Source organism: Neoarius graeffei, chromosome 19 (genome assembly GCF_027579695.1).
Source record: "Neoarius graeffei isolate fNeoGra1 chromosome 19, fNeoGra1.pri, whole genome shotgun sequence".
Taxonomy (NCBI): domain Eukaryota; kingdom Metazoa; phylum Chordata; class Actinopteri; order Siluriformes; family Ariidae; genus Neoarius; species Neoarius graeffei.
In genome coordinates, this window is record NC_083587.1 from 55,847,612 (window position 1) to 55,868,876 (window position 21,265).

The 21,265-nt window shown below is 42.7% G+C and overlaps 2 protein-coding genes across 3 annotated transcripts in view; both read right to left on the reverse strand.

Annotated features, from left to right (window-relative positions):
* hmgn2 (high mobility group nucleosomal binding domain 2) overlaps positions 1 to 21,265 on the reverse strand; it is a 419,610-nt gene that overhangs the window by 13,341 nt on the left and 385,004 nt on the right. The gene's annotated exons all lie outside the window — the stretch shown is intronic.
* dhdds (dehydrodolichyl diphosphate synthase) overlaps positions 1 to 21,265 on the reverse strand; it is a 56,721-nt gene that overhangs the window by 6,572 nt on the left and 28,884 nt on the right. The window contains exons 4-7 of the mRNA XM_060900324.1: positions 16,923 to 17,065; positions 16,715 to 16,831; positions 16,218 to 16,319; positions 12,705 to 12,819 (exon numbers count right to left, since the gene is read on the reverse strand). Of these exons, the coding sequence (XP_060756307.1) occupies positions 12,705 to 12,819; positions 16,218 to 16,319; positions 16,715 to 16,831; positions 16,923 to 17,065 (477 nt within the window). The remainder of the gene's footprint in view (positions 1 to 12,704; positions 12,820 to 16,217; positions 16,320 to 16,714; positions 16,832 to 16,922; positions 17,066 to 21,265) is intronic.

Consider the following 21,265-nt stretch of genomic DNA (forward strand, 5'->3'; position numbering starts at 1 on the left):
CATAAACGGCGAGAGGATGTTTATTTCACATTTTTGCAAGCGTCAGTGTTTTGTAACCGTCAGAAGTAAAGCTGTACATTTTCTGATGCAGTTGGACATGTTGTGGTTTCTCTGCAACATGACGCTGCATTTTTTTTTTTTATGTCTGAAGGACTTGGAGAGGCAGAAGAAAGAGAAGCTGGTGAGGGAACGACTGTTTATACACTATATGGCCAAAAGTACATGGAAGTGAATATCGTCATGAACAAGGGTGCTCTGAAAGCACAATATCCCCCGCTGGCAACTAGGCTATAACTTTGGTAAAATGTGACAGAATTGAACGAAACTGCAGTCTGCGTATTACCGATATATGACAAAGAATCCTGTCAAGTTTCTTGAAATTCCTCCAAAAATCGTGAAAGGAGCTGATTTCAGAAGGCGAGTACCCTTCCCGGGACGGACGGACGGACATCGCCACGACATAATCCTCCTTTGGGCCTTTCGGCCAGCGGGGGATAAAACCTTTTTGCCAAATTACATGAAATTCCTCTAAAAATTGTGAGGGAAGTTGATTTCAGAAAGCAAGCACACCTTGATGAAATTGCCAAAAGTACAAGTACTACCGACATATAACAAAGAGTCCTGCCAAGTTTCGTGAAATTCCTCCAAAAACTGAGAGAGGAGTTGATTTCAGAAGGAAAACACACTCATGAAATTGGCAAATTATAATCTTGTTAAATCAAGGGCTGTAACTCTGGTAAAATGTAACCGAATTTAACAAAATTACAATATGCGTACTACCGACATACAACAATGCGTCTTGCCAAGTTTGGTGAAATTCCTCCGAAAATTGTGAGAGGAGTTGATTTTAGAAGGTGAGCACCCTTCCCAGGCAGCATGGTGGTGTAGTGGTTAGCGCTGTCGCCTCACAGCAAGAAGGTCCAGGTTCGAGCCCCGTGGCCGACGAGCGCCTTTCTGTGCGGAGTTTGCATGTTCTCCCCGTGTCCGCGTGGGTTTCCTCCGGGTGCTCCGGTTTCCCCCACAGTCCAAAGACATGCAGGTTAGGTTAACTGGTGACTCTAAATTGACCGTAGGTGTGAATGTGAGTGTGAATGGTTGTCTGTGTCTATGTGTCAGCCCTGTGATGACCTGGCGACTTGTCCAGGGTGTACCCCGCCTTTCACCCGTAGTCAGCTGGGATAGGCTCCAGCTTGCCTGCGACCCTGTAGAACAGGATAAAGTGGCTAGAGATAATGAGATGAGAATGAGATGAGCACCCTTCCCAGGATGGACGGACGGAAATTGCCACGAAATAATCCCCCTCCGGGCCTTTCGCGGCCAGCAGGGGATAAAAATCAAAAAGTGAGTACGAGAATGAAAAAAGTTTTGAATGATTACGTCCTACCTGTGATGACTTATAGTAGTGAAATTTGGGCCCTAACAAATGCTCAAATAAAGATGCTGGCAGTCAAGAAAGATGGCGTACATTATGTTAAGGATAACACTAAAAGACAAGAAAAGCAACGCATGGGTAAGACACAAAACAGGAGTGGTGGACATTATCGATAGCAGAACATGTAGCCAGACTGCCAGACAACAGGTGGACTGTTAAAGTGACAGAATGGACACCAAGGAGGTGGACAAGATCAAGAGGGAGACCAAAAACAAGACGGAGGGACAAACTTCCGGGACAGCTACGGACTAGGTTGACCCATGATCGGGATGGCTGGAGGCAGGCTAGGGAGAAGTTCCCCCTTCAGGAGAGGAACAAACCTTAGATTGATCGACATGGACTGCTATCCATCACAGCTATATGTGGTTGTTCCTCAAAGTTGTGAAAACAAACTTGTACAGGATGTTCTTGGATGCTGTAGCATGAAGATATTCCTTCGCTGGAACTAAAAGGTCCAAACCTGTTCCAGGATGACACCACCATTGTGCACAAGTTTGGAGTGGAAGAACTCAAGTGTCCAGGAACATCGACTGCGCACTCCAGGCCTCCTCTCCAAACAAACATGGAAGCCTGATCTCACAAATGCTCTGGTAGCTTAATGAAAACAAATCCATACAGCCACGTTCCAAAATTTAGCGGAAAGCCTTCCCAAAAGAGTGGAGGTTATTTATAATAGTAAAGGGGGACTAGAGCTGGAATGGGATGTTCAACAAGCACATCTGGTTGCGATGGTCAGGTGGCCACAAACCTCCGACCATACAATGATAAAAGCGCAATGAGAACAGGAGGATTCATAAACCAAACAGTGTGTCATTCTTTATTTAACAAATAATTACCTCCAACAGCTTTGTTGGACGAGGTTATGTTTTCACCTCAGTTCGTGTGCAGGTTTCCAAGGATCCAGGGGCCAAGGAACAACTGATTAGATTTTGATGCAAATCTGGATATGTATGCAGATCCAGGGATTTTTTGTTTTTTCCCAACGTAACTCAACAAGAGTGCTCTGAGAGCATAATATCCCCCGCTGGCAACCAGGCCATAACTCTGGCAAAATGTGACTGAATTGAACGAAATTGCAATGTGTGTATTACCGACATCTAACAAAGAATCCTCTGAAGTTTACGGACGGATGGACGGACATCGCCACGACATAATCCCCCTTCGGGCCTTTCGGCCAGCGGGGGATAAAAATTACGAGGGAAGTTGATTTCAGAAAGCAAGCACACCTTGATGAAATTGCCAAAGTACAAGTTTGCTAATAATCAAGGGCATAACTCTGGGAAAATCTGCCCAAATTAAATGAAATTTCAATATGCGTATAACTGTCATATAATAAAGCCTTTTGCCAAGTTTGGTGAAATTCCTCCACAGATTGTGAGAGGAGTCGATTTCAGAAGAATGTGCACCCTCATGAAATTGTCAAAGTACAAGTTATTTAATCAAGGGTCAAAACTCTGGGAAAATTTTCACAAACTAAATTAAATCGCAATCTGCGTATTACCGTCATATAACAAGGCCTTTTACCAAGCTTCGAGAAATTTGTCCAAAAATTGTGAGAGGAGTCGATGTCAGAAGGCGAGCGCACCTTCATGAAATTGTCAGAGTACAAGGTTATTAATCAAGGACTGTAACTCTGGTAAAATGCGACCGAATTGAACAAAATGCGTACTAATGACATACAACCCCAATTCCAAAAAAGTTGGGACAAAGTACAAATTGTAAATAAAAACGGAATGAAATAATTTACAAATCTCAAAAACTGATATTGTATTCACAATAGAACATAGACAACATATCAAATGTCGAAAGTGAGACATTTTGAAATTTCATGCCAAATATTGGCTCATTTGAAATTTCATGACAGCAACACATCTCAAAAAAGTTGGGACAGGGGCAATAAGAGGCTGGAAAAAGTTAAAGGTACAAAAAAGGAACACCTGGAGGACCACATTGCAACTCATTAGGTCAATTGGCAATAGGTCATTAACATGACTGGGTATAAAAAGAGCATCTTGGAGTGGCAGTGGCTCTCAGAAGTAAAGATGGGAAGAGGATCACCAATCCCCCTAATTCTGCACTGACAAATAGTGGAGCAATATCAGAAAGGAGTTCGACAGTGTAAAATTGCAAAGAGTTTGAACATATCATCATCTACAGTGCATAATATCATCAAAAGATTCAGAGAATCTGGAAGAATCTCTGTGCATAAGGGTCAAGACCGGAAAACCATACTGGGTGCCCGTGATCTTCGGGCCCTTAGATGGCACTGAATCACATACAGGCATGCTTCTGTATTGGAAATGACAAAATGGGCTCAGGAATATTTCCAGAGAACATTATCTGTGAACACAATTCACCGTGCCATCCGCCGTTGCCAGCTAAAACTCTATAGTTCAAAGAAGAAGCCGTATCTAAACATGATCCAGAAGCGCAGACGTCTTCCCTGGGCCAAGGCTCATTTAAAATGGACTGTGGCAAAGTGGAAAACTGTTCTGTTGTCAGACGAATCAAAATTTGAAGTTCTTTATGGAAATCAGGGACGCCGTGTCATTCGGACTAAAGAGGAGAAGGATGACCCAAGTTGTTATCAGCGCTCAGTTCAGAAGCCTGCATTTCTGATGGTATGGGGTTGCATTAGTGCGTGTGGCATGGGCAGCTTACACATCTGGAAAGACACCATCAATGCTGAAAGGTATATCCAGGTTCTAGAGCAACATATGCTCCCATCCAGACGACGTCTCTTTCAGGGAAGACCTTGCATTTTCCAACATGACAATGCCAAACCACATACTGCATCAATTACAGCATCATGGCTACGTAGAAGAAGGGTCCGAGTACTGAACTGGCCAGCCTGCAGTCCAGATCTTTCACCCATAGAAAACATTTGGCGCATCATAAAACAGAAGATACGACAAAAAAGACCTAAGACAGTTGAGCAACTAGAATCCTACATTAGACAAGAATGGGTTAACATTCCTATCCCTAAACTTGAGCAACTTGTCTCCTCAGTCCCCAGACGTTTACAGACTGTTGTAAAGAGAAAAGGGGATGTCTCACAGTGGTAAACATGGCCTTGTCCCAACTTTTTTGAGATGTGTTGTCATGAAATTTAAAATCACCTAATTTTTCTCTTTAAATGATACATTTTCGCAGTTTAAACATTTGATATGTTATCTATGTTCTATTCTGAATAAAATATTGAATTTTGAAACTTCCATATCATTGCATTCCGTTTTTATTTACAATTTGTACTTTGTCCCAACTTTTTTGGAATCGGGGTTGTATAACAATGCCTTGTCAAGGTTCGTGAAATTCCTCCACAAATTGAGAGAGGAGTTGATTTCAGGAGGAAAACACACCGTCATGAAATTGGCAAATGATAACTTTGTTAATCAAGGGCTGTAACTCTGGTAAAATGTGACCGAATTGAACGAAATTTCAATGTGTGTATTACCGACATATAACAAAGAATCCTGCCAAGTTTCGTGAAATGCCTCCAAAAACTGGAAGAGGAGTTGATTTCAGAAGGTGAGCACCCTTCCCAGGAAGGACGGACGGACAGACAGACATCGCCACGACATAATCCCCCTTCGGGCCTTTCAGCCAACAGGGGATAAAAACCAGTGAATGGATTTGAATGAAGTTTGGTGGACAGCTTTAGTATTATCTTCGGTTCAAGTGATTTCATCTTAATAATGATAATATATGGCTTGTTCGAGGTATGCGCTCTACTGAGTGCCATTCTTGTTCTTAATGTGATCAAACTGCTGTGGTATAAGAGGAATAAAACACTTTGATATGTAACGTTATTGGAAAATAATCAACTTTAGAGTGATGATAGAAACTCCGTTTCATGTCACGCTACATCAGGCCAACCTGTGGTTTATTATTTTCCTAGAACAGAACACCCCCCCCCGAGTGTTTTTTTGTTTTGTTTTTCCCCCCCTTACTTATCATCTAGCAACCACTGGACCACATGGCAGCTAGATATCTAAAAGAACACAAAGACAGGAGGAGGCTGTTGCAAGGATGGACGGCGGTGGAGCAGACAGAGAGCCGGAAAACTTCTTCCTCCAAAAATATATTTATTTTTTCTATTTTCAAAACTGGGCGGCACGGTGGTGTAGTGGTTAGCGCTGTCGCCTCACAGCAAGAAGGTCCTGGGTTCGAGCCCCGGGGCCGGCGAGGGCCTTTCTGTGCGGAGTTTGCATGTTCTCCCCGTGTCCGCGTGGGTTTCCTCCGGGTGCTCCGGTTTCCCCCACAGTCCAAAGACATGCAGGTTAGGTTAACTGGTGACTCTAAATTGACCGTAGGTGTGAATGTGAGTGTGAATGGTTGTCTGTGTCTATGTGTCAGCCCTGTGATGACCTGGCGACTTGTCCAGGGTGTACCCCGCCTTTCGCCCATAGTCAGCTGGGATAGGCTCCAGCTTGCCTGCGACCCTGTAGAAGGATAAAGCGGCTAGAGATAATGTGAAAATGTGATTTTCAAAACTTTTCTTAAAATAGTGCAAACATTTACAGTGCGCCAACCAAAGGTTCAAATTGCCAAAAAGAAAACTCTACAAACAAAATAAGAAAACACAAAAATAAAGAGGCTTCAAGTTTGCCAGACTAAATCAAAAAGACCCTGAACAAAACTATTAGCCAGCCAAACCACAGTACCTTCAAACAAGACGTTCCAACCACAAACTGAGGCTCTGGAGCTACTGCAGAGCTTACATACCCGCAGCCCCGCCCACAGTTGAGCCCAAATTGCAAAATTAATCAATCAACTAAATAATGAGATCCTAAATACAAAATAACAATTTAAAGAAACAAAACACAAAATATACAAACATCCAAAATAATTTTCATTAACCAAAAACCCTTCAGTGCATAGTAAAATACATGTTTCCCCAACACCAGTAAAACACCCCTGTTAAAATAGTCCGTTCTACCAAACACCCGCGAAACCCCTCCATAACAAGCCAATGGTACAGTCCCTCGGTTTCTCGCAACAAACAGGAAGTATGTGGAGTTCGCGTGATGAGTTACTAAAAACTGTTTTGTGTAGGGGTCGACCGATAATCGGCCTGGCCGATATATCGGGCCGATATTCTGCATTTTTAGGGTTATCGGTATCGGCCATAATTTCCACAGATATGCCGATAACATGCCTTTTTGCAGCCATTTCGTTCCTAACGCGACTGTCACTGCACATCCTTTCCTGCACTCGCCCCTCTGAGTTCAAGAACACGGTCCCACCCACCACAACATCTGATTTGTTTGGCACAAGAGATATAGCCAATCGACACGTGTAGCTAAACACTGTGAACTGTTTCAAGGCGGCCGTACAGGCACTCGGGCAGAAGCGGCACAAGGGATACAGCCAATCAACACGCGTAGCTAAACGCTGTGAACTGTTTCAAGGCGGCCGTACGGGCACTCGGGCAGAAGCAGATCCCACTTCAAGGTAAGGACACGCTGCTTTTGCCGCAATAAGTCACAAACACACAAGTTGCAAAAGCACAACATCATTATATGTTTACATTCTTCATCTACTACTCGTTAAAATTGCCCATTTGCATCTGTGTAGCCAAGCAAACTTAGCTTACGGAAGGAAGCACTTGAATTAGCCTACAACGAACTAGTCTCGCTGAAACTACATGTAATGCTTCCTTCACTACAATATAACCCTCCTAAATTGGGAATATTAGGCTTGGGCATTAGAATGTAGATGGTTACTTGTTAAGTTGTTACAGAATAGGGAGTGATAGCCTACTTTATGTTTGGTTTCACTTTTTTAAAAAATGCTGCAGGCAGCTCCCTACACTTGATTTGTTATTTAAAAACTACTTGAAGTTGGTAAGTCTTACTTAGTTCTTAGTGTAAAAGAATCCAGAGTGTATTTTCATTTATTTTCCACTGAAAATGGGGAGCTGTAATATAGTAGGGAGTGATTTATTTTTTTATTGGTGAATATTTTATTATTATTTTATTTCTCATTTTATTCTCACTAATGTTTGACTTTATTGTACAAATGCTGCTGGCATCTCCCTGCACACAATTTCATGTTCAATTTTACAATTAAACATACATTTCATGGATATGAAGGTCTGTGTCAATGTGTGCTATGTTTAATTTCATGTGAATTATAATGTTTACATTTATCGGTTATCTGCATCCCAATTCCATAATAATCGGTATCAGCCCTGAAAAAAACATATCGGTCGATCCCTAGTTTTGTGTAATAAAAATGCTAGAACTAAATAAATTTGACGTTAGAAATAACCGGTTTGTACGTGCGTTTCCTAGACCACACACGATGCTTAACAGATGGGAGATGAAAATGCTTAGAAATGTGTGATGCGTTTTACATACAAGTGGAGCCAAACAAATGTTACTAGAATGCCGGTAGGCCTTTCCCTGCACTCGGAACAAATGCTGCTCTCGTTAGAAACTATGGCAAACGGTGGAGTATGAAATGCTTGAAAACCAGTAATACCCATACAGAAAACAGTAATGGAAATGAAGTGCAACTCACAGCGACAGGCCAGCCAAGATGTTTGAACGTTGCCGGCAGATTGCTGCCTATGCGCTTGCGTGAGAGGTGTGCGCGCGCGAGCGTCACGGCTCACTCCGTGACAGAGGCCCACCATCCTATAATACCAAGTTCAACTTGTATAGTGCCTTTCTCATACCCAAGGTTGCTTTACAGTTCGAGAAAAAAAATTTTTGTTTTTACGATGTTAAAGAGAGCAACAAGCTCACTGCAGTCCATAGCGAAGTGCACAGGCATCACCCATGGCGGCCCAAGGCCTGAAGGAAACCCACACCCAAAACTGGGTCCAGAGCTGCACCACACCCTAAGACTCACTGGCAGTCACATGACTGCTTCTCATTTGCATGAAGTTAAATTCAGTACAATTTGGAGACTGTCCAGTTCGCTTCACCAGTGGTTGCTCTACTTTAGCTGCTTCGTACGGTTATGCGATCATCTGTGTGAATGTAGGGTATTGTTCTTTATCGCAATCTATGAGAAACGTTTTACATCTTAGCCAACATAGTCTGCTGACTAAAACTAGATTATGAACCGTGCCTGAACGATTTTGGCAAACTGATTTGGATTCACGTGCTTCATCTGCGATTAAAGCTGCAGGTGACGTAAACCTGTGACTGCGCTCAATTGTCCTAACGTTGGTTTTATAACCAGAATGAAATAACCAGTGCACCATACCTGTCAACCCTCCTGTTTTTCCCGGGAAATCCCTTATTTTGACTTATTTCCTGCTGTCTTCCTGTTTTTTTAATTTTCTCGAAAATATCCCGTATTTTTACATTATATAAAAGTACCGTATTTTCACAATATAAAAAAGTCGGTAGGTCCAGAATTCATGACGCGCCTCTGACAGGAGTTTACAGCAGGAAGTTGGGCCATGAATTCACGTCCCCGCCCTCTCAGGCATCAGTAATTACATAACTACGTCCGGAGGCGAGGCTGAACAAGTGATTAGGTCCAGTGTTGCCAGATTGGGAGGTTTCCCGCCCAAGTTGGGCGGTTTCAAGTGCATTTTGGCGGGTTTTGAACATAATTTGGACTGGAAAACGTCAGCAGTATCTGGCAACACTGATTAGGTCTGAGGTGAAGATGGCGATGCTAATAGCTAAGAAAAACATTAGCCTCTCTTTCTTTGATGATTTCAACTAGTGCGTGGCTGGAATGTTCCCAGACTCTTCCATTGCAAAGAAATTTTCCATGGGGAAAACGAAAGCCTCCCAAATAATCAAAGGTAAGCTACATATGTTTACATTAAGTATGTCCTGGCTAAGACCTCATAAATAGCCTAGTGTAAACTAATTGGTGTATTAACTGTTTTATCCATTGTCTATTTTATTTTCTATCTGAAACTTACCCGTTTTAAATCACTCTTGGTTTAATATCTATCTATCTATCTATCTATCTATCTATCTATCTATCTATCTATCTATCTATCTATCTATCTATCTATCTATCTATCTATCTATCTATCTATCTATCTATCTATCTATCTATCTATCTATCTATCTATCTATCTATCTATCTATCTATCTATCTATCTATCATTCCGAGGCCATGACTATGGTAAAACCATAATAAGTTGCAATGGAATTGAATTTATTGACTGGTTATATAATGACCTTTCTTATTTTAACATAAGATACGTATTTTAGCCCTTAATTTGGGAAATAACTGGTACCACTGAAAGCAAATAAAAATAAATGTATAGTTTATTCACAAATGCACTCTATAAACCATAAGCATATCGAGTTTGGGTCTTGGCTATCACCAACATGCACCAGAGTACAGGAAATCACAAATACTAGATAGAAAATTGCCCCCCATTCAACTACACACCCACTTTTGGTGAAGGGTATGACTTTCCGAAATTTTCCCTTATTTTGAGTTAAAAATCTGGGAAATATCCCTTTTTTTCAAACCTCAAAGTTGACAGGTATGCAGTGCACATCCTGAATACCTGACAGGAGCAGGAAGTCACAGATACACTGCAAAAAATTAAAATCTTAGGAAGTTTATTTGTCTATTTTCAAGTCAAAACATCTAGCCACCCTTATTATAAGACATAATTGCCCAACAAGCAAAACCTCATTTAGCTAGAAAGGCTAGTTTTTAGACAGTCCATCTTGAAAATCTTGTAGAGACAAAATGTCTTGAAAAAGTCTTATTTGGAGCACCTTTGAAAATAAAACAAGGTTTTTTTAAAACAAGTTGAACATTTGTCAAATGCGGTTCATCTTGTTTCAAGAAAAAAAACAACAAAGTATGTTTGTTTTGGGAATAAATGAACTTTACGATTGAGATCCTTCTAGATGCTGTACAGACTCTAGACCAGACAAGTGCCTTCAAAAAGGCTATGAGTGAGTGGAGGGCGTTTTAGTGAGGGCTTTTTGGAATGCTGCGAGTTACGTTCAGTGGTTTTTTTTTTTTTTGTGCCTGATCTTGTAAACCCCTCGTACACATGAATAGTCAGTGCCCCCAAAATGCACTGTTGCTTTGGCGTTGTGTAAGCACTGTAAGTCAAAATGCGTAGACTTTTATTTATTTATTTTTTGGTGCCTGAGGTCCTGGGGAAGTGGAATCTTAAGAGATATTTGATGCTGCGTTCATGTGCTATGGGAATTATGGTAAATACCAAACGCCGACATGGAAAGCACACATGAACGCCCCCTCTTGTGGTATTTTCCACTGGGCAACTCGTAGAAAATTTTGATACACGAGTTGCCGAGATGAGATGAACTTTAACCTTTTCAACATGGCGGCGAGCGGTACAAGACACTTGAATGTTAAGCATTGTACGCTACTAAAGTTTTTTTTTTTTTTTACTAGTACTAGTGGGTAGTTTTTTGTGTCTATGCAATGTTGCGTCATTAACAAGTGTAATATAATACGTTAGAAATCCGTTTCCTTTAAAAATGTGTTATGGTTTGTTTTTACCTATCCAGAGCAGACGCTATTGCTAACGATAGCTAACTAACTATTGCTAACTTGAATCTGGTCCACCATCTTTAATTTGTCAACAACAACAAAAGCATGTGAACACAACACACTGGTAAATACCACTTCCCAACTGGAAAATATCATCTTCCCATAGCACATGAACGCAGCATTAATGTTTGAATGTTGAAATGGGGAAAAAAAAAATTAAACTTGTTGCAATGCTACACGTGTCGTCAACTTGATTCAAGATAGTCTCTGGTCTCATATCTAGAGTATTTTACTAATTACAGGTCACAAAAGGAGAATCTTTTAAGCTAGCAATGCTTAGTTGTAGAATTTAACAATCCTAATATTAGTATATTTATCTTAAATTCAGTTTTTACTGCTAAGACTTTGTCATGAATTTAAGTGAAATACCTAGCCTGGCAAGCCAGACTAAATGTGAATATTTAGTCTGGCCTCGATCCGTAGACATTTCCGAAGCGGGTGGGAGGAACAAACCGCTGTCTTTCAAACTGTCTCTGTGCGTATAGGCCAACGCTCTGACCAATCAGCGCAACAGTGACTGTGACGTAGTCAGAGCGACAGAAAGCAGTGGGGGAGACCTTGAAATAAATAATTTTTCAAAATGCGTATTAATTAATAAACAGGTTCTAGATATTAAGAAGTTTGGAGATAATGACCACAAGTTTGGAGTCTGTACCACATACTTAACATACACTCATTTTTTTTCAAGTGTTTTTCAAGGGTTTTCTTAAACTGTTTTTGAGAGTTTTTATTTAGTGGTGTTTGGTGAAATAATTTCCCTTAAATTTAAAATAACGGGAAAATAAGAAAATCAAAAATTAATGTTTCAAAGCTGTTTATTAATTCTTCGTACTGCACAAACTAGCCCCATCCTTTTGGCTACGAGCGGAGCCAGCTGGTAGATCAGACTTTTGCCATAGCCGGTCGGCAAAACAGCGAAAACGTCCTTCTTGAAAAGGAATGAGCGGAGAGCCTCTTCCTGCTCATGTTTCAACGAAAACTCCAAGTCTAATTCTTCTAAAACTGATTCCAAAGCGGAGTCAAACGCGCGCTGTTCTCTAGCCGTAGCCATCTTTCCTGCTGCGCTTTCTCCAGCGTCGCGCAGCTTTGTCGTCACTCCTGCAAAAGCCCGCCCAAAGAATCCAAACAAAAACCTTGCGTTGTGATTGGCGGGCACGATTTGATGCCCGGGGTGTTTTTGTTTATATGGTGCGAGGCTAGACCCACTCGCTAGGCAAAAATATTTTTGGCCGCTAGGCGGGTGGGTCTAGTTTACTAGGCTATGAAATACCCTTAAAATGAAATAAATAAAAAAGACTTGAATGGCTAAATGTAAGAAGTACGATCTTGTTATAAGAACTATTTTGATTATTTTGAGTTAATCAGATCTCGCATAATAAGTTCCCCAATCTTATCTTGGAATTATTTCATCTAAAAACAGGTTAGATTTTTCATCTTACCAAGTCAAATTTGACTAGTTCCATTGGCAGATTTTTTTCACCTGATTCAAGCAAATATGGTTTGCTTTAATCTTTTATTTCTTATTTTTGAAAGGCCATTTTTTTTGCAGTGTATGAACCTCAGGAACCTTTTCAGAAGTACAGGAAGGTGATGTGAAGTGGGTGGGGCTAATCTTGGGTAAAGTGAGTGCAAGTTACATCCTGCGGGATTGGTAGAATTTCCAGAAAATTGTAAAAAAAAAAAAAAAAAATACCCACAACCATTTAATGATTTCGAAGTCCAGTTTGGGCACTGTGGGCTTCCGTACCTGCCAGAGCAAGAAGTCGCTGAGGCGCACCTCTCCAGACGTGCGAATCAGGAGATCGGGGTTGGGAGAGCTGCTGGTGTACAGGCACTGACTCAACAGCGCTTCTGACACGTCACTAGCGAAAACACACATGACAACAAAATTATCCGAGAGTGAATTTAGGGTAGACACACATATACTGTATATTACATTTCCATCTTATTACTCATTTTAGCACAATATAGGGAACTGACATCACTTGACGCTCCGTTTCTGTTCTAAAAACAGCTTCTTGAGTGATACGGTACCAAAAGTTTGTGCACCCCTACTCATTCATAGATAGGTTTTTCTGTATTTTGACTCTTTTCTACACTGAACGATACTGAAGGCAACAATACGTTATGTGGTAAAGAAAAAAATGTTAAAACAAAATATATGTTTCATATTTTAGATTCTTCAGCGTATCCAGCGTTTCCCTTGATGATGCTTTGCACACTACTGTCATCATCTTAACCAGCTTCATGAGGTCGCACCTGGAATGCTTTGCAATTAACATTCGTGTCTCATCAAAAGGTAATTAGTGGACAAGTTTCTTGTGTTCTTAATGCGTTTGAGATCAAACAGTAAATAATCCTATTCCATTCACAACTGCAGTAATCTATTCCAGTAGGATATCAAGAACCGCTCAACTAAGTAAAGAGAAATGACCTCCATCATTACTTTAAGACAAGAAGCACCTTAATTAATAAAAATTAAATTTAATAATAATAATAATAATAATAATAATAATAATGGGCGGCACGGTGGTGTAGTGGTTAGCGCTGTCGCCTCACAGCAAGAAGGTCCGGGTTCGAGCCCCGTGGCCGGCGAGGGCCTTTCTGTGCGGAGTTTGCATGTTCTCCCCGTGTCCGCGTGGGTTTCCTCCGGGTGCTCCGGTTTCCCCCACAGTCCAAAGACATGCAGGTTAGGTTAACTGGTGACTCTAAATTGACCGTAGGTGTGAATGTGAGTGTGAATGGTTGTCTGTGTCTATGTGCGGCCCTGTGATGACCTGGCGACTTGTCCAGGGTGTACCCCGCCTTTCGCCCGTAGTCAGCTGGGATAGGCTCCAGCTTGCCTGCGACCCTGTAGAACAGGATAAAGCGGCTACAGATAATGAGATGAGATGAATAATAATAATAATATATTGAATTGTGTACCATCGAGACGTATCCAAACTTTTGACTGGTTCTGTAGATGAAAATAGATGGATGCTGGACTTAGTGTGAAAGAAAGTTAAGCTTGTGGAGTATAATTAGTTTGAGAGCCATTACAGTTTCCTCCAGCTTTAATTTGATCCACAGAAGGTAATGAAGGAGTTGATGGTGCGGGGTTGAGATCTGTGTTCTGTCCAGACTGAAATATGATTAATTCAGTGACTAGCTTATCGCTTAAAGCTTTCAGCATGTCTATGGGCAAATAAGTAACTATAAAGGAGAGAGAGAGAGGGAGAGAGAAGGGGGCAGAGAACTGCAAGAAGAGAGAGAAGAGGAAGAGAGTGTGACAGAGAGAAAGGCAGAATGCTATAGAGAGACAGTGAGGGCAAAATAATGAGAAAGAAGGATGCAAGAGAGAAGTAAGGAGAAAGAAATCGAGAGAGAGAGAAAGGCAGCAAGAGAGGTGTGAAGAGCTGCAGGGAAAGAAAGAAAGAGGTGAAGATCTGCAGGGAGAGACAGAGAGAGAGAGAGAGAGAGAGAGAGAGAGAGAGAGAGAGGTGAAGATCTGCAGGGAGCGACAGAGAGAGAGAGAGGTGAAGATCTGCAGGGAGAGAGAGAGAGGTGAAGATCTGCAGGGAGAGAGAGAGAGAGAGAGAGAGAGAGAGAGGTGAAGATCTGCAGGGAGAGACAGAGAGAGAGGTGAAGATCTGCAGGCAGAGACAGAGAGAGAGGTGAAGATCTGCAGGCAGAGACAGAGAGAGAGGTGAAGATCTGCAGGGAGAGACAGAGAGAGGTGAAGATCTGCAGGGAGAGACAGAGAGAGAGAGAGGTGAAGATCTGCAGGCAGAGACAGAGAGAGAGGTGAAGATCTGCAGGGAGAGAGAGAGAGAGAGGTGAAGATCTGCAGGGAGAGACAGAGAGAGAGAGAGGTGAAGATCTGCAGGGAGAGACAGAGAGAGAGAGAGAGAGAGAGAGAGAGAGAGAGAGGTGAAGATCTGCAGGGAGAGACAGAGAGAGAGAGAGGTGAAGATCTGCAGGGAGAGACAGAGAGAGAGAGGTGAAGATCTGCAGGCAGAGACAGAGAGAGAGGTGAAGATCTGCAAGGAGAGAGAGAGAGAGGTGAAGATCTGCAGGGAGAGAGAGAGAGAGAGAGAGAGAGAGAGAGAGAGAGAGAGAGAGAGAGGGGTGAAGATCTGCAGGGAGTGACAGAGAGAGAGAGAGAGAGGTGAAGATCTGCAGGCAGAGACAGAGAGAGGTGAAGATCTGCAGGGAGCGACAGAGAGAGAGGTGAAGATCTGCAGAGAGAGAGAGAGGTGAAGATCTGCAGGGAGCGACAGAGAGAGAGGTGAAGATCTGCAGAGAGAGAGAGAGGTGAAGATCTGCAGGGAGACAGAGAGAGAGAGAGGTGAAGATCTGCAGGGAGGGAGAGAGAGAGAGAGAGAGGTGAAGATCTGCAGGGAGAGACAGAGAGAGATGAGAAGAGCTGCAGGGGAAAAGTGAGAGAGAGACAGCAGCGAGAGCGAGGTGAAGAGTTGCAGGGAGAGAGAGAGAGAGAGAGAGAGAGAGAGAGGTGAAGATCTGCAGGGAGAGAGAGAGAGAGGTGAAGATCTGCAGGGAGAGACAGAGAGAGAGAGATGAAGATCTGCAGGGAGCAACAGAGAGAGGGATGAGAAGAGCTGCAGGGGAAAGTGAGAGAGAGACAGCAGCGAGAGCGAGGTGAAGAGTTGCAGGGGGGGAGAGAGAGAGAGAGAGAGAGAGAGGTGAAGATCTGCAGGGAGAGACAGAGAGAGAGAGATGAAGATCTGCAGGGAGCGACAGAGAGATGAGAAGAGCTGCAGGGGAAAAGTGAGAGAGAGACAGCAGCGAGAGCGAGGTGAAGAGTTGCAGGGAGAGAGGGAGAGAGAGAGAGAGAGAGAGAGAGAGAGAGAGAGAGTGAGTGATATGTGAAGAGCTGCAGAGACAGAGAGACACATTCACTCTGTTATTCCTCAGACTGTAGGTGACTTCATATTGCTCCTTTTTTCCCCCTCATGCAAGAAAACAAAATTACATCCCTCTGTCTGTTTTTGACCGTGAATTTGAGAAATTACACCAGTTGGATTGTTCAGCGTGAGTAACTCAGATAAAGACTTGCGTTTTGTGATTTGTCTCGTGTTGTTGCCCTTAAACCTCCATCTGAAAGACCCTTTATCTGCCCAGATATAACTCCGGGAAAGTGAGGATGTTTTAGAACATCTGGGATACAGAACTCAGTACACGTTTTAATCATACACGACTGCAATAAGGAACTTGGGGGGGGTGAGGGGGTGTTAAATAAATAAATAAAACAAATTTTTACCTGGACTTGATGAGGCTCTGCTCGGCTCCCCAAGCCATCTCTCTGACTGCGTTTGCGATTTCATGTCTTGAGGTATACGCAAAGCAAACATTTAAAAAACACCTAACAGAAGAAATGGAGAAAAAAAATAAATAATATGCAGCTCAGTTAAGGCGTAGCTTCTGAACTCAATTTCAAGAGTTGAAATAAATCCTGGTTAGTGTACATCAGCGACTGCTTCTTTCATTTACACTGGAGCTTATAGGCTAATGGGAATAGACGTCAATCTCAACCAATGCCTCCTTCATGGAAATCGATCATTCTGAGGTTTTAAGGAAGCAAGTTTACATTTCGGTTTTAAAAATATATTAAAAATCCAAACTTTATGCTTATTTTTGCCCAATTACAATATTTTGGGAGTCGGGGCCTCAGGAGTGAAACGATCTAAATCATCGAAAGAAAGAATTTTTATTTGATGATCTCAACTGACTGCCTTTTATTTACAGCTCTGTTCTTACTTGTTGTGTGCTCGAGTCGAAACCACAGCTTTGGCAATGAGCCTCTGGAGATCTTCAGGCAGTAACGTGAGGTCTCCCAACACCCGAATACACACGCCGTGCTTCTCAAGATCCTTTCTAGAATTTAAAATAAAACGCACACGAATGAAGTCATGATCCATTCACGAGCGGTATTGATCACACACCGTGTCCACTGTGCCAGACTCACTGCTCTTCAAGCAGCCGGAGGAACTTGTCTTTCGCCAGCTCCATCAGGCCGTCCACTTCCTCTTTGGATCGTTTGAAGTTCTCTATGCTGAAGGCATACACCGTTACCTCGTGGATGCCCAGCTTTAGACACCAGCGAAGCGTCTGAGGAAGGGGGAACAAAGAATATACTGAGAAAAAAAACAACAACCACCACCACAGATTGGTTTCTTTTTGCTGATGTTATCATAAAGACCGTCCTTTTGCTCATTGCGAGTGAGTGAGGACTCACTCACTCACAGTCCACTTATAATGAAAATCCTTTCAGGACGTTTGTCTTTACTCTTCTACACCTCTCTACTGTAACAATTTATCATCACACTTGATTCTGGTGTCACCCAGAAGAGGATGGGTTCCACTTTGAGTCTCAAGTGTCACCACTGGCATGTCCATTACAGACCTGCATATTGATCTAGATCAGTGTTTCTCAACCACTGGAATTGTTTTTTTTTTTTTTCAAGCTGAAGCTAATTTCTCGGGTACAATCGCAGGGTTGCATCCGACGTCACGTCTACCTCGTTAAGCTACGGAAAATACGTTAAGCTATGAAAAATACCGGCGAGTTGGTCCAGTGGTTAGCGTGTCCGCCTCTCGATCGGAAGAGTGCGAGTTCTATTCACGGTCGGGTCGTACCAAAGACCATCATAAAAATGGTGCCATCTGGCAAGGTATGCTGCAATACAGATGCGAGTGGGGAGTCAAACTCTCGTGGTTACCAGAGGACTAGCCCGCCGCTACGTGAGAGGCCGAGGGCTACGGAAACTGAGATCGGTGCTGCCACATGGCGTAGGAAGAACTTTGATTATGATCGATGAAAATGAGGCATTTTGATGCAGATATACACGAGCTAAAAGTTGTGGTCACACAGCCAGTGAACAGTCAACTGTCGCGGCGGCGTGTGCTCACGGAGCGTGTTGGGCGTGCACTTGGGACCCAGTCGTTATAGGAAACACCTGATGCTGATTTGAGCGCAACCAGCACGCGCAGATACGGAAGCTGTTTTCATCAAGGTTTTACGAAGCATTATCAGAATCACTGTCATGTTTGTTTCTAACCATGTTTATAACGCTGATTAAATACTCTGCTTTCTCATCTCATCTCATTATCTCTAGCCGCTTTATCCTTCTACAGGGTTGCAGGCAAGCTGGAGCCTATCCCAGCTGACTACGGGTGAAAGGCGGGGTACACCCTGGACAAGTTGCCAGGTCATCACAGGGCTGACACATAGACACAGACAACCATTCACACTCACACTCACACCTACGGTCAATTTAGAGTCACCAGTTAACCTAACCTGCATGTCTTTGGACTGTGGGGGAAACCGGAGCACCCGGAGGAAACCCACGTGGACACGGGGAGAACATGCAAACTCCGCACAGAAAGGCCTTCGCCAGCCACGGGGCTCGAACCCGGACCTTCTTGCTGTGAGGCGACAACACTAACCACTACACCACCGTGCCGCCCCGGACACTTACAGTAATGCATTTATGCCTAAGGACTACAGTTGACTTGCTAACTTTAGGACTGCAGTTCGTTGTCACGAACAGTTTTGCACTCAACTTTCCATCAACAAACAGTTTATAACTTTGACAAAACAGACTTCATGTTAAAACTATAATGATTTTCCTGGTTTCACAGTTATACAACCCTGATTCCAAAAAAGTTGGGACAAAGTACAAATTGTAAATGAAAACGGAATGCAATAATTTACAAATCTCAAAAACTGATATTGTATTCACAATAGAACATAGACAACATATCAAATGTCGAAAGTGAGACATTTTGAAATTTCATGCCAAATATTGGCTCATTTGAAATTTCATGACAGCAACACATCTCCAAAAAGTTGGGACAGGGGCAATAAGAGGCTGGAAAAGTTAAAGGTACAAAAAAGGAACAGCTGGAGGACCAAATTGCAACTCATTAGGTCAACTGGCAATAGGTCATTAACATGACTGGGTATAAAAAGAGCATCTTGGAGTGGCAGCGGCTCTCAGAAGTAAAGATGGGAAGAGGATCACCAATCCCCCTAATTCTGCGCCGACAAATAGTGGAGCAATATCAGAAAGGAGTTCGACAGTGTAAAATTGCAAAGAGTTTGAACATATCATCTACAGTGCATAATATCATCAAAAGATTCAGAGAATCTGGAAGAATCTCTGTGCGTAAGGGTCAAGGCCGGAAAACCATACTGGGTGCCCGTGATCTTCGGGCCCTTAGACGGCACTGCATCACATACAGGCATGCTTCTGTATTGGAAATCACAAAATGGGCTCAGGAATATTTCCAGAGAACATTATCTGTGAACACAATTCACCGTGCCATCCGCCGTTGCCAGCTAAAACTCTATAGTTCAAAGAAGCAGCCATATCTAAACACGATCCAGAAGCGCAGATGTTTTCTCTGGGCCAAGGCTCATTTAAAATGGACTGTGGCAAAGTGGAAAACTGTTCTGTGGTCAGACGAATCAAAATTTGAAGTTCTTTATGGAAATCAGGGACGCCGTGTCATTCGGACTAAAGAGGAGAAGGACGACCCGAGTTGTTATCAGCGCTCAGTTCAGAAGCCTGCATCTCTGATGGTATGGGGTTGCATTAGTGTGTGTGGCAAGGGCAGCTTACACATCTGGAAAGACACCATCAATGCTGAAAGGTATATCCAGGTTCTAGAGCAACATATGCTCCCATCCAGACGACGTCTCTTTCAGGGAAGACCTTGCATTTTCCAACATGACAATGCCAAACCACATACTGCATCAATTACAGTATCATGGCTGTGTAGAAGAAGGGTCCGGGTACTGAACTGGCCAGCCTGCAGTCCAGATCTTTCACCCATAGAAAACATCTGGCACATCATAAAACGGAAGATACGACAAAAAAGACCTAAGACAGTTGAGCAACTAGAATCCTACATTAGACAAGAATGGGTTAACATTCCTATCCCTAAACTTGAGCAACTTGTCTCCTCAGTCCCCAGACGTTTACAGACTGTTGTAAAGAGAAAAGGGGATGTCTCAGTGGGAAACATGGCCTTGTCCCAACTTTGAGATGTGGTGTTGTCATGAAATTTAAAAAAATCACCCAATTTTTCTCTTTAAATGATACATTTTCTCAGTTTAAACATTTGATATGTCATCTATGTTCTATTCTGAATAAAATATGAAATTTTGAAACTTCCACATCATTGCATTCCGTTTTTATTTACAATTTGTACTTTGTCCCAACTTTTTGGGAATCGGGGTTGTACTTTGTGACTATACAGGACAGTTTAGTGCAGCAGATAACTGAATATTTCAGGAGAATATTTCAAACGGTGATACAAGCACCAAAATTGGCTCGAATATTCCATGGGCAATCCCACAGGCCACTCACAATTCAAGATGGCTGCCAGTTTTCAAGATGGCCGCCATTTCTGGTATGATAAAATTACATTCTGCAATAGAATTGTTCGATTTGAATGATTCGGACATCAAATCATACATTTCTGACTATGCAGAAAACAAATTTGGACCTCTAGAAACACTCAGAAGTTTCCTTGTACTAGAGTTCATATATTGTCATAATCATCTACTAACTGACAGCTCGAACATGCATGCATGAATCTGCTCTATTTTTGGGGTGTAGTAGTAGTAGAGGTAGTACTTTTGCTTCAGAAGTCAGCCACATCCCCTGGATGGACTCCTAGCACTAGTCCTCACTACTTACCCAACTCTCACCTTTGGCTCCAAGAAGTTGTTTGTGCACAGCGACGGCCACACCCCAGTACCCCGTGTTGGGTCACGGGTGAAACTAGGTGAGGGTAGCACACAGAGTCTCTGTGTGTGATGGATTGTGTTAGACTCCAAAACCTTATGTGCATGAAGTCAGCTCATCCATGACTAGTAGATGTGGCCCTCACAAGAAAGATGAGAACTGGAAAATGAATGCAACCACCGAGAGGAGTCAAAGAACCAAAACAACAGAGTGGATGTCAAGGCACAACCAGGGCACACTGGTGACATCACTGCTCTGAAACTCAGCATGGGGTTCAGTGTCGGCTAACTAATAACTGCTCACCACAGTAGTTGTAGTTTAGTCTCCCAAATGCTATCTAATAAGCCCCACATAATATAGCTAGTATATTAGTTAAGATAGCTGCACCTGAATGGACAGGACGCGCCAGCACGAGAGAGCTGGGCCAAGGGTAACGGGGCTTCAGTTGCCTGGATGGTGTACAGATTGCACAGGACTTAGAGGCTGTCCACACGGCAACGGATTCAGGTGAATCTGATAAAATTGTTTATCGTTTCGGCCTGGCGTCCACACG